We start from the raw sequence: 13,789 nt of genomic DNA, 5'->3' as shown, positions 1-13,789 counted from the left end.
CAATGCTCGGGCCCGTATGAAATATCTGAATTCTTTTACTTCATATCTGATAGATACAAAAAGACAAGTTTGAAAGTGGTCAAAGTGTTCACTAGAAGTACCAGGGCTTAAATTTTTGAAATTTTATAAGATAATGGATTAGTTGATAAGGCTTAACTGAATTCATAATTCTGATTAAAAAAAGTGTATTTTCAGCTGCCCAAAATTTCCGATAATAACACCAACGCTTTAGAAAAAGAGTAACCTTTCTTGGAGATGAACGGCAATTTTAGAGGTAATTATTTCACGAAAAAAATTGAAAAAAAGATCAAGGCTGAAGAAGTAATAAAAAACTCACATCCTGACATAACAAAATATTTTATTATATATTGTTCTCCCTGTTTTCTTTACATGTTAAGTTGTATATAGGGTGCTGCAAAAGTTGCTCAGCATCATGATCTAAGTCCTGTTCGTACTATGATTTTTCTAGGTAATGTTTGTGTTTTATTAACTACTTCTTGCTGTTTTATTAAAATAACTGATGAGATATCATTAATATTGTAAAATCATATAGAATTGATCCTGTGATGTGGGGATCCTGCACGGTCTTCTGCTACGCGACTTTTGCGTCCAATAACTCACAGTTAAAGAATCCAAAGTGATCGTTTGGGTGAAGTCACGATGATGAATCCACTAAGTTTGAATGAAGCCATTATGCTTGAATGAGACCATGATGATGAAATCATTATATTTAGATGAAGTCATTATATTTGGATGAAGTCATGATGATGAAATTATTATGCTTATATTAGGACAAGATGATAAAATCATATGTGTGGATGAACTTATGATAGTCTTGAAGTACACAAAGCTCTAAAATGACCCTATTTATTCATACATGAAGCTACCGTTTCTGCTTATTTCCTAATAATATTTCTATACAAGAAAAAATACACAGTAGTATAATCACAAATTTATTTAGAAGGAAATTCAGGGTTATGCAACATTTTAATGAGAATTCGTTGTAACAACAATTCATCATGATAAATCAAGTAATAACATAGATCAAGAATGTAGCATAGCCTAACGAATGGCAAAATTTACAATATTTTTGTGACAACTGCCTAAGCAGAAGGAAACAAAACACTTTTAATGACTACAGTTTAATACGAAAATAGTGGTGCATCACCTCCAGCCTACTAATACTTTAATAAAACATTAGAGTCATACACACACAGCTTAAATTACTATATTATGTTCTTATTTATCAACATTTTTGTTTCGTTCTCTACATACATTATTCTCAAAGTAGTGGTACATAGGATTACATTTTTGCTGGTGGTTAAAAAGAGAAGGGAAATAGTGTGATTGAATACATATTATAGATAAGATATTTAAGTAAATATTAACTCTTCTAAACAATGTCACTCATATTAAGAAAATGACATCGTTATGTAGACATCAGCTTATTAGAATGACTACAGGATTTACATATGTAATCATATAACCTTGGTATGATAGTTGCAAAGTATTTTACAATTAAATATATTTGAATAAACACGTTAAGACATTCATTTTCTCCAATAACATACTAGTATTTTGTTATTAATACTGAATCTAATCAAAAGATATTCGTTCATAATGCATTGTAAGTGTGTCATCATCAGATCTGCACAATAACAGTTCTAGTTCCGTCATGTATACATTTAAAAGTAAATACCTTCACTTATGAAAACTGATTTCAAACAACTGTAACCAACATATGATTTCAACACTCCCTGTTTGCTGTGTATATGTAGGATGTTTCTGTATAAATATATACGTTTACAAAAAAAAAAGAACGTTGGAACTCATATGTGTTAAATACGTGGTTGAACTAGATATCACAATATATTAGTGAATTAAAACGACACTTAGGAGGTCTACACGGGCCCGGGCCTGGCCGGTGGGTTTCGAACCAACCCGTTCCGCTGAATGGGTAATAACAATAACAACAACAAAAAAAAGATCTGGGGTCGGGCTTGGATGAAAAGACTTTTGTAAAACGTATTTGTAAAAGATCAGGATTTCTCGGACTTTTCGCTTAATTTTTTCAACTTTGTTTAAAAAATATATTTTTTGAAAAAAGGTAACCTAACCCCATAGCTGTGGCAAACCAATACTTATTTGATAGTTTCATAATTTTTTATGCTCGGTATCAGAGGCACCGCTTTAAGGACATTTGTAATCCTACAAATAATGTCTGACACTTCTTTTGAATCAATTGTTAAAACGACCATATTAAGTGCAACCATAATCTTGATAAGTACATTGTTTAAGCAGTGAAAATGTAGACTGTTTCTGCACAATAACATGGAGTAACAATGCAGAGAGTTGGTTGAGGCTGGTAATACATTAAATGTAGTTAATATAACAGTTTGTATTATTACCTCATCATTCTCTATCTTGGCAGGCTGGAACATAAAAATTGTTCGCCTTGACCTTCCCACTCTCAACCGATGCTGCCGATCTTGTGAGTAATACTTCGTTTAAGCTTCGGGCCTAAGTCGAGTTTAGTGTGAAGAAAATCGTGAATTGGGCAGGCTCGAGAAACATATTGTAAAATCCGTCGGGTTCTGACCAGATAACCGCCGGGCCGGGTAAACTTCTAAAATTTCGGCCTGTGCAGATCTCTACGACACTGTAGCTGTTTCGTAAAGAAAGGTTGGGACTTAAAAAAACAGCTAAGGTGTCTCATGCTGTTCACACGAGACAGTTTTGTGATATAACCAGTTAAGTGCTAACCCAATATGTAATGAGATGTAAAATCTTACTAGTGGAAATCGTCTCCCTATTGGAGAATTTAAACAAAGAAAGAAAATGTACATGTATTCTAGATAACTAACACTGTACAATTCTGACAGACATTTAGGGGTTTCATGACCTTGAGGGCTTGGAAAACTATAGTATGAAACAAGGAAAATGAAAGTTCATTTGAATTTCGCGCAAAGCTGCACGAGTGGTGCCCGCGCTAGCCAGCCTTAATTTAGCAGTGATAGACTAGAGTTACTCTTTTACCAACGAATAGTAGGATTAACCCCCACGTTAAAACGCCCCCACGGCTGAAGGGGCGAGCATATGTGGTGGGACGGGAATTTGAACCCGTGACCCACAGACTGCGAGTCGAGTAGTTTAGCCATCATGCCAATTAGATTTGGCAATAAACCTTATTATATGAAACATTTCATTCGACACTATATGTCAAATCTCGGTGACTGACCTAGCTGACCTGATGATATTTACCTAATCATGACCTGAGTTTTGCTGCCTGATATGAGCCAACGTATTTCATGTTAGACCTGGCTTTTTAGTATGTTATTTTTAAATGGCATTATGAAGGCAAATAATTCTCTGGTAGCTTATGATATCTCGAAACTGGAAAGTGCTGAAACCAGTGTTGATCGTAATTTAAATAGTGCTAATACTACACAATTTATATCTACCTACTGAAACACCAATATTAAATTATTCCATCAAGTTTAACACTTTTAACACGACTGAGAAAAACTGCTGAAAATGAAATTTTTTATTGATTATCATTTTATGCCAATAATTGGCGTGCTTCGATCGGGAAGACAGTGTTTTCCACTTCATCATGGGTACTTTACTGTACACAAGCATTTATTCTAGTTTTATGAAATCTTAAGGAATACCAGGTTTATATGATAATACTAATATTTAAGAAAGTGTTGAACCTGGATCGCAGGCTGTATGAGTCAGTAGTAAAACTAGACGAAAGACTTCGTCACTGTTTTACGTGAGAAATAATGCTAGTTTTAAACGTATGAGAATTAAGACATGCGAAAGAAGACTATATTAAGCTTATCGAGGAATCACGTGTAATTAAGCAGCAGGTTTTGTTTCTGGCCTATTCTGAGCAGATTATTAATCTCTAGAGTAAACTCTATTCAAACAACTGTGGATCGGGGAAGGTCATCGTACAGCACTTCTCTGGAACATTCCTTGTAGACGTGAAAATCTGCAGTTGTGGACATGGTATTACAGGTTATATCACGGGGAAGACGAGGGAAGTGGTGACACTTTAAGTCACGCATAGATATTGAAAGGGATACTCCATTGTCGGTAACGCGCCCTCTGGAGAGAGACGAGCAAAATGAGGACTCTTGAGAATAATCTTGCGTAGGATGATATCGTGTTGTAAGTTTGTCATCTTCAGGCAAAACAAAGTCAAAATATTTCAGTCTTTCATTTTCTTTTTTGTAATCATACTTATACCAATGGATATACAGAGAGATTGCAAATATTCCAGACAATTCACACAACAGGATACCTGTCACAGCTAAGATAAAACAATAACCATAACGGTAGCTCAATAATGGCCCTTGAAACGATGACTTGGATTGAAGCTTGCTGCCAACCTCAGCTTTAAAACTTGATATGTAGATGACGACTCCCATTAAGATGAGAAGACCTTAAAAATAAAATATGTACATATAATTTATTCAGTACATTTTTCAACGATAAAATTGATTTTATAACAGCTGCACTGAAGTTTGACTCATAACTCTAAAGTTTGAATTAAATACAATTGTTGAACTTGTCATTTTAGTCATTTAAGACTAAAATTTGTCCTTCTCTTTTTTTTCAGTAGATATACAATAGACAGGCATTTGAACCTTATCCTTGGAAGTATCAGACACTTCAATTCCAAAACAAATTATCCAAAAAAAAGCCAATTTAACATATGCAAATATTAAGAAGGTATTCTTTTAGTATTTTAAACTTTCTCTAAGAGTTTTAGGTAAGGTTTTTGAAGTCGTACTAAAGCCATAGAAATACCCTTTAAACAATATCAATAAAGCATTGCTTGGTATACCAAAAATTACCTCAACATAATTTCTGAAAAGGTTTCCAATAGCCTGAACATCAAAGATTATATTTAATTATGTTCAGTAAATATTTTGGTACCTATAAGAACCGAAAAAAATCACTCTTAAAACATGTGTAAGTAACACTGATACCGTAGAAATTACAGCTGGTAAAAGATATGCATAAAATGCTAACAATCGTATTAGAATAAATGATTTTTAAAATATAACAAATTGATTTTATGGTCCAAATGCTTTATGTTTAAATTTTTATATAATACCAGAGCCTACGCTCAAAGGACTTGAACACATAATAAGATTTCAGTATCATTCTAAAGATTTATGAATGAAAGTAAAGAAGAATGTATAAAAATATGTAAGTCACACTATATCTGCTGCATTCATTATGGTTCATATTCTATGTTTATTATGACACTGCATGAAGTGGCTGGGATACATTAGACACAGTAGTGGTTCATATTCTATGTTTATTATGACACTGCATGAAGTGGCTGGGATACATTAGACACAGTAGTGGTTCATACTCTATGTTTATTATGACACTGCATGAAGTGGCTGGGATACATTAGACACAGTAGTGGTTCATACTGCAGTGTCATAATAAACATAGATGAGGTGTTGGGATACATTAGACACAGTAGTGGTTCATATTCTATGTTTATTATGACACTGCATGAAGTGGCTGGGATACATTAGACACAGTAGTGGTTCATACTCTATGTTTATTATGACACTGCATGAAGTGGCTGGGATACATTAGACACAGTAGTGGTTCATACTCTATGTTTATTATGACACTGCATGAAGTGGCTGGGATACATTAGACACAGTAGTGGTTCATACTCTATGTTTATTATGACACTGCATGAAATAGTTGGGATACATTAGACACAGTAGTGGTTCATACTCTATGTTTATTATGACACTGCATGAAGAATAACTGTTACTAATTTATAACACAATATCGTGTATTTAAAACCAATTAATTAATGTTTATTTAGTTGACTGAACACAATAAAATATATTCTTCATAAATTTTCAGTAATGTCTATTTTAGATTCAGGTTTTTTATTGGTTGCATCAGAAGTGAACAATTACATCCCTGCTTAGGGACCTCAATCATATATTGAAGATCAAAGAACAGTTAGGAAAACAAAGCCCACTTTTAAACTTCACTCAGCTGCAATACGTAGAAAACTTCAGTAAAATATGGTTTGACTAAATTATCTTTTATACAAAATTTTATAAATCGTTTTAACAAAACGTACGCCCTCTATCCTGATTATATCCGAGTCAACTTTCTTTAAGTGTATATGTGTCATCTTCTCCAAATGTCCATTTTTGTATTTAATTTTATTTATGCATTAGGGTTCTCCCAAACATATTACTTTACCCTGTAGCTGTATTTGGTGTGGTTTGTTATTGTTTTATCAACTCCCTCTGGACTGGTGTGGCCAGGTGGTTAGGGCGCTTGACTCGTAATCTGTGGGTTTCAGTTTCGAATCCCCGTTCCATCAAATATGCTTGTCCTTTCAGCCGTGGAGGCGTTATAATGTAACGGTCAATCTCACCCAAAAGAGTAACCCAAGAATTGGCGGTGGGTGGGGATGACTAGCTGCCTTCCCTCTAGTCTTTCACTGCTAAATTAGGACCGGCTAGCGCAGATAGCCCTTAAGGGCTGAAAGGGCGAGCATGTTTGGTGTGACAGGGATTCGAACTCGCGACCCGCAGATTGCGAGTCGAGCGTCCTAACCACCTGGCCATGCCGGGCCTCAATAAAAAGAGCTAACAAATTTGATCGTCAAGCTGTTTAGATCTCTCTTTCAGTCAATTCCAAAACACTTCAGTCAACTTCTCACTACAACCACGTAACTTGGACCAACAACATCTACATGGTCTACTCTACTCCACTTACCACAGACTTTTCTCATGAAACTATTACCAGATATATTCTAAAATCCTACACGTATCCCTCGATTTACGAACGTTAGGTTTACGTTTTTCCGCTATAACGTAATTAACTTTTATGGGGATGTTTTTCGATTTGAATTCACATTTTTCGCTGTAACGTAAATTTACGTAAAAGTCGTAAAGAAATTTTAGTCTCCCAAGATCACCATTAACCGTCGTAGCCTCTCCCTCCTCCCGTCATTTCGACAAGCAAAGCAACAACTACTTCTTCACGAATACAGTATATTACGTGTTGTATTTTATTAATGAAAATTGCTTTTTATTTCGGAAGAAAATGTTACGTTAATGTGGCGAAAAGGTTTGGGTCAGGAACGCATCTCCTATTTCTTACCTTTAAAACAATGAGAAAAACGTTTTCGATTTACATTTTCTCGTTATACGTTACGTTCTCCAAGAACGTATCCCTTTCGTAAATCAAGGGATACCTATATATATATAGGTGTTACTCTTTATGAAGTCGGAGAATTGATGAGTCCAATTCCACTTTCTCCAACACTTAAAAAACTAACAGATATTTATTCATTTTGTTTCATACTCGAGAGATAGAGCAGCAATAATGTGGATCAGCTTGTTAAAGAAAAACTAAAATAATTATCAATCATTAGTAATTGTTTCAGAATTCGTTATCACAAGGCAAATAAAACGAGAAAGCTTTTTAAGGATGTTAAACATATCCCTAAGACATACCCTGTAAAACTGATTGATTCACTTCTATGTAATAAATTCATTAAATGAATTCATTTTAGAAATGTACGTCAGCTGAAAAAATATAACACTATTACTATTATACGTAAACTGATCAACTCCCATGGAACATTAAATCCCTAATTTGGAAAGGACGGGTCAGAATCATTGGATAGTTGATATGACGGCAACTTGTGACTGAGACAAAAGCCCGAGAAAGTTACAAAACTAATAGAACAAATCCAATGAGTAGTGACTATCCCAGGTAAAGTATTTCTAACATGAAACTTGTTTTAGTAATGAAAATAAAGGAACAATACTTGGAAATAATAATTAAAATGAAAGGGACACCTAAGACAACTAAGTAAAAACATTTGACACATATACAGTTAATAACACATCTCACTATAATTAAATATCCTAAAAAATATTTCTTTCTTTCAGATATTTGCATAAAGCTACACAAGGACTATTTGCGCTAAAATCCCCAATTTTGAACTGATAAATTAAAGGGAAAGCAGTTATTGAACAGCAGCCAATTCTTAAGTTACTCGAATCGAATAGAGCAATTTGATCATAATTCTTATTATGTACCCATGCTCTCAAAGTGTGGGACACAATTATTTTTGTGTGGTAGCAAACCATGGGCCTCCGGAACTACAGTCCGGCACGCTAGCTACTGAGCACGCACGAAAAGGATCCAGAAAGAGGTCCTAGTCAGATCTAAAGAAAGATAATATCATTAGTGATGATACCCCTAATGATAAGTCAGAAAACCATTGATTACTTGATATTGAGTGCACATTTATGGTGTCATGAATAAAATAATTATTACTTTCTTTACGGTAGAAGTTTCTCCAGTGGCTCTGTGGTAAATGTGCAGGCTTATACAATGCTAGAAATTTGATTTCAATAGCCGTGGTTAACAAAGTACAGTGTGTACCTTTGTGCTTAATAAAAGCAAATCAAACCTTTTCCAAAAATATTACTGTTTGAAGAAATATGCTAGCATCCATATATAAGGAATGGGATGTCATGATGATTGATAGTAATTATTGTTTGACCAAACATCAGCTCCAAGATTGGAAAAAATACATAGATTCTGTAACAGGTTGCACTGTTACAGACTGCAAGCAGCAGTAAGACTCTAGCTAAAACAAAAGATTGTCAGTGTTTCTATTGGAAGCATCTTTGTGCAACATGAAATGTGGAAACTATTTTAATGAATAAATGTGACAAATGTTTTATAAAAGGTTCTTAATAACAGATGAAAACTCCTTCTTTACTGCATGGTGATTGTCACATCTAAAATTTAACTTTCGTTGTTTATTCAATTGACAGTTATTATCCAAACTAAAATTGAGGCACTCACAAATGACATACATAAATGTAAGTTTGGTTGATGTATAATATAGATATTTAAGTTCTTGTTCAGAAAATGCTGAAATGAAGGATCTTAGTAGACCACCAATATAGTAGAGATATGATAAAAATAGTAAAGTGGAATGTAAAAGTTGGTTACTCCAGTAGATTGAAGATCATGAAAGGAAGAAAGTGGAAATATACTGACAACAAACATTAGTCAAATTCATAATGTGTGTGTCCCTACAAAACAAGACGATGTAATCAAGAAAACAAAAGCAAAGAAACAACAAAGAATGAAGGAGCCGAGTACTAGACTGTGTATATTACCCAACAAGCCCGTACCCAAGTCTGGAAGTGGGGTTTTCTTTTGTTCCAAGGTAGAACTCGTTTCATGTGTAACTTTAGTGCCCAGGGACGAAAAAAAAACCAAAATATGTAATGATTCCTTTATTATCACAGCAAATAAACATTTTTTAGTAAATTTCCTCTGATAAGTATGCAAATATTATTTCCACATGTATGCACTGTGTTACGAAAGTAATTATATAATGAGAGGCCATCATCAAAGAAAGGGAAAAAATAATGTTAATAGGCGAGCGGAACTTCGGCGGAAGTGGGGGGGTTTGTTCGCACCCCTTCCGAATCCCCCTGGTTACGGGCTTGATACCCATTGTTCTTAAGGATAAGAAAAATGAACAACAGGTTTAAAAGCCAAAAAGAAATCCGCATTGGTATCAAAGCACAGATGACTTTTGAAAAAGTAACAGAGTATGTTATAGCTATAATCTAAGCATATGCTCTTAATCTAACTTGATTACATCTAACCTAAGGCATTTCCTGGTGTAATGTTTGTGATGTCACTTACTATTTTTTTTTTAAGTAAGATCACAGGTTCTGCTGGAGTTAAGAATATGAACAATCATTTATTGGTCTCAAAACAAAATTACCTCAACAGGAGTATTAACTTATAAACTGCTGAATATCCATAGAATCGATTGACATGGATGTTACCATAAACACATGATTAAAAAGAGAACATGCACGTGGTTGCTTACTTAAATACAAGTGGGTTTACTGGAAAGAAAGTGCTATGGCACGTGTAAGCATCGTACCAAACATGAGTCATTTCAATCACTAGACATACGGTACATGCTTACTCTTCCAGTTGATGATATCGTATAAGTAATTGTTATTTTCAGATGATGTAGGTCGGATAGAAGAATAGATACAAACATATATACTGTAGTGATTCTCTTAGAATGAAATATGAAGATGTTGATGTACACCATTAAAACCTTGTTGTGGCATATGGTTAAATATATAATATGGGAAAAGTTGCATTTTACGATATGTAGTTTCTAAAAGTTAAATTATGCCTAGGTTGAATCATTTTTGTTACTATATTCCTGTTTTAATGTTTAAAGAAGATTAAACTTCGATATATTAACCTGTTTAATTATTAAATGTACTAAAATTAATTGTTGCAGTTATGTAAGTATTTTCTAACGACATTCGTATTTCCAACAATTCAGTTGAAAATATTTCACACAACCACATCAAAACCCACCCACAGAATCCAAGATCGTCTTGTAAACACCAGTGAAGATTTAGGTTTTCAATATGATGTGTATTAGTCCTCTAACTATGTACAATAAAACTCAATATTTTACGCGAACTAACATTTTAAGATAGTCGTAGGGCTTTAAAGTCATCTGGACATCAGGGACTATTCTTATGATTTGTATGATTCGTCTAAACATCAAGCATGTCTAATAAGATAATATACGTTGTCTAAGCACCAAAAACAAAAACGTTTAAGCATGTATGGTAAGGATTTTATTGTTATAGGCTATGTTCTTGTTTTTTTTAATTTAGACGTTTGTATTATTATTATTTTGTTGTTTTTTTTTCACTTAAAATGGGTTTAACGTTACGCGATGAACGCGTGGTCTAATTTTTGTAATTTCCAGATCAAATGTGTTGCAGGATATGTGTTTATATTTAGAGATTTGTATACTTGTTTATCTATAGGGAATGTTGAGGTAGTGTGATAGGAGTGACTTCATGACTAAAACCTTCTTTAAAGTTTAGGAAACTATTTAAATAGTATAAAATGCTAATTAGGCTACAGCAGATGATTATTGATTTATGAGTCTGTTGTAGTGGATTGATTAACGTTTGAGTTAGGAAGTCTTGGTAGTCAGTCAGTTACTTCAGTTTTGTGTTTCGACGAAGACCAGATATACAAGAAAGTGTCATGTCTGCGAAGGAAGTTAGCAAGTAAGTGATATTTTTGCATTAGTGTCTACTATGAACTTTGCTTATTAGTGAACATTAGTAATTTTAACTTGTAAAACTTTTTATGGTCGAAGAAATAAAACTACGAAACGCTTTTATTATCATTATGTGAACTGGACTTTGCATTGTTCTTTGAAAGAACCAATCCAACAATATAAACTGTTGTAAATAATTACAACACTCTCTCCTAAGATATCTGTAAAGTTGAAGTCAACTATAGATATAAGAGAAAGTTTCGTTGATCAGTAAAGTCTGCATTGGTTACCTAAATAGCGACAAACCATCTTTAAAAATGGAGTACAGTTAAAACAATTCTTTATACTTGTCCTACTTTCAAAATAAACGTCAGTAAAGCTAGAGTTTGTTTGTTTTTGAATTTCGCGCAAAGCTACACGAGGGCTATCTGCGCTAGCCGTCCCTAATTTAGCAGTGTAAGACTAGAGGGAAGGCAGCTAGTCATCCCCACCCACCGCCAACTCTTGGGCTACTCTTTTACCAATGAATAGTGGGATTGACCGTTACATTATAACACCCCCACGGCTGAAAGGGAGAGCATGTTTGGTGGGACGGGGATTCTAACCCGCGACCCTCAGATTGCGAGTCGAGTGCCTTAACCACCTGGCCATGCTGGGCCAGTAAAGCTGGAGACAATTACAAAATAATGCACTAAAATAACCAAATTACGAAATATATTAATTTTTATAAGTTTAGTCAACCATGTAAACAAAATATGTTAATTTAGTTTACTTATACTTAGAAAAGTGGTGTATTTGTAAAGTATGTTTTATTTCTTTTATTCTAATCTTGATAGTCTTTGCTTCATTTTTATTACATTTGTGCATACTTTTGCTAAAATATACCTTTCTGTAAGTGTTTTTATATATTGTTTAATAGCTTTTATTAGAACATTTACTAAAAAGTCCTGCTAATTACTAGTATTCACAAATTTTGGGCAGGAATGTTTGCAAAATCTAAGTTGTACGATTCTATTACAGCTGTTGACAAGTTCAGAATTTTACACAAACGTTTGTAAAATGTTTTCGAAGGTCTTTTGAAGTTAATTAAGTCTGCACATCCATATTTACCAAACATACGCCCCGAATTATAGCAAGTTATTTACTAGAGTTAACAATGAAAACTGTCAATCCATCTATTTTATTATTTTGTTTGTGTTAAATAATATAATTTAATATTTAATAACTGTAAGTTACAGGTACACAAAGTGTGTGCAAAAATAACAATCTTGTTTAATGTTTTATTTAATTATATATATATATAACTTTATTTCACAAAAACGGCAAAAAACATTTATTTCGTAAGAAACCTTGAAGGTTTTGAGAAAAACATTATATATCGCACATGCGTGTAAGTTAGATGTAGGCCTATCTAAATTCTAATGGAATTACTAACAATATTAATATTAGTCTTAAATTATATTCAGTAGTTGTAACAAACGCAAGTTCTTTATTTGAAAATACTGTGATAAAAGTAAAACTATACATGCACACAGAAACGTTGGAATATAATTGAAAAGAACGACAACCTAGCAGTCTGGGCGGAAATAAATGGTGATAAATATTCTGTATTGTTCCTGTAAGCGTGAAAACTTTGAAATACTAAGAACTTACCATTAGTTTCACACCGTAAAGGAAACAAACCAGTCGTTTTATACATTTGAAGCAAGCCCAGCTAAAACAAATTAGATTATCGTTGAAATCATTAAAATGGGATTTTCCCTGCTGTAAAAAAGTGCTGTTATTGTTTTTTTTTAATTATATTACCGTATTATACTACACCAAGACCAGATTAACAATATCATGTGGTGCATTTATTGATTTTACTATCGCTATTATGTGTACTAGTTCCTTTATATTAAATACTAAGCAACGTTATGGTTGCTGTACCAGTGCAATAAAGTGAATGACATTACGAGTTATGGTACTGGTATGTGTAACAGGACCCATGAATTAAAGGATGTTATGTGTTACAATTTCGTAACGATTATGTTACGTAAAATTTCGTTATTGGAAACAAATATTAATAATGGCATTACTTCTTTAGAAAAATGTGTTGCGTTCTTGTTATGTAGTAAGTTTGTTGTTTTATATAACAATGTGTTATATCGTTAAACAAGATAACTCGAATGCTTTCAGAATGCAGATCTTCCGTCCTTCTGCCTCGTTGAAAGCACTTGAGTTTTCAGGTTTCTTGTTTTCTGATTTATATTATTTTTGACCCTGCGTAATTTCTCAGTATGGTCAATGTGTTATATTCCTGATATCATTAACCAACAAAAACATAGTATGTCATGTTATTACGGTATCTTGGTATCTTTAATTAGTTTAACAATGGATAAAAGCTGTTAAGTCCCAGCTTTGTTATTTTTAAAAGATATGTTACCAGCTATGCAGGAACGATATGTGCTATAACTTTGGTATCTTTAACAACCTTACACGGCTTGACCTTCCAAATACCAAGGTCAAACACAAGCTATGCAGGAAGGATATATTCTATAAACTTAATATTTGTTACTAACTTATACAGCTAATCTCCACTACTAAGTATCAACAATACGTATATGCACATGGAGTATTTGTTGCTAA

General features: G+C 33.5%; 1 protein-coding gene across 1 annotated transcript in view; it reads right to left on the bottom strand.

The window, feature by feature from the left end:
• Window positions 1-940: 940 nt before the first annotated feature.
• Window positions 941-13,789, bottom strand: part of LOC106475891 (voltage-dependent calcium channel gamma-5 subunit-like) — a 35,917-nt gene continuing 23,068 nt past the window's right edge. The window contains exon 4 of the mRNA XM_013936570.2: window positions 941-4,450. Within this exon, the coding sequence (XP_013792024.1) occupies window positions 3,927-4,450 (524 nt within the window). The 3' untranslated portion in view covers window positions 941-3,926. The remainder of the gene's footprint in view (window positions 4,451-13,789) is intronic.

Source organism: Limulus polyphemus, unplaced genomic scaffold, assembly GCF_000517525.1.
Source record: "Limulus polyphemus unplaced genomic scaffold, Limulus_polyphemus-2.1.2 Scaffold150, whole genome shotgun sequence".
NCBI lineage: Eukaryota > Metazoa > Arthropoda > Merostomata > Xiphosura > Limulidae > Limulus > Limulus polyphemus.
The sequence above is the reverse complement of the archived record's forward strand: the minus strand, read 5'-3'. Positions and strand labels throughout refer to the sequence as shown.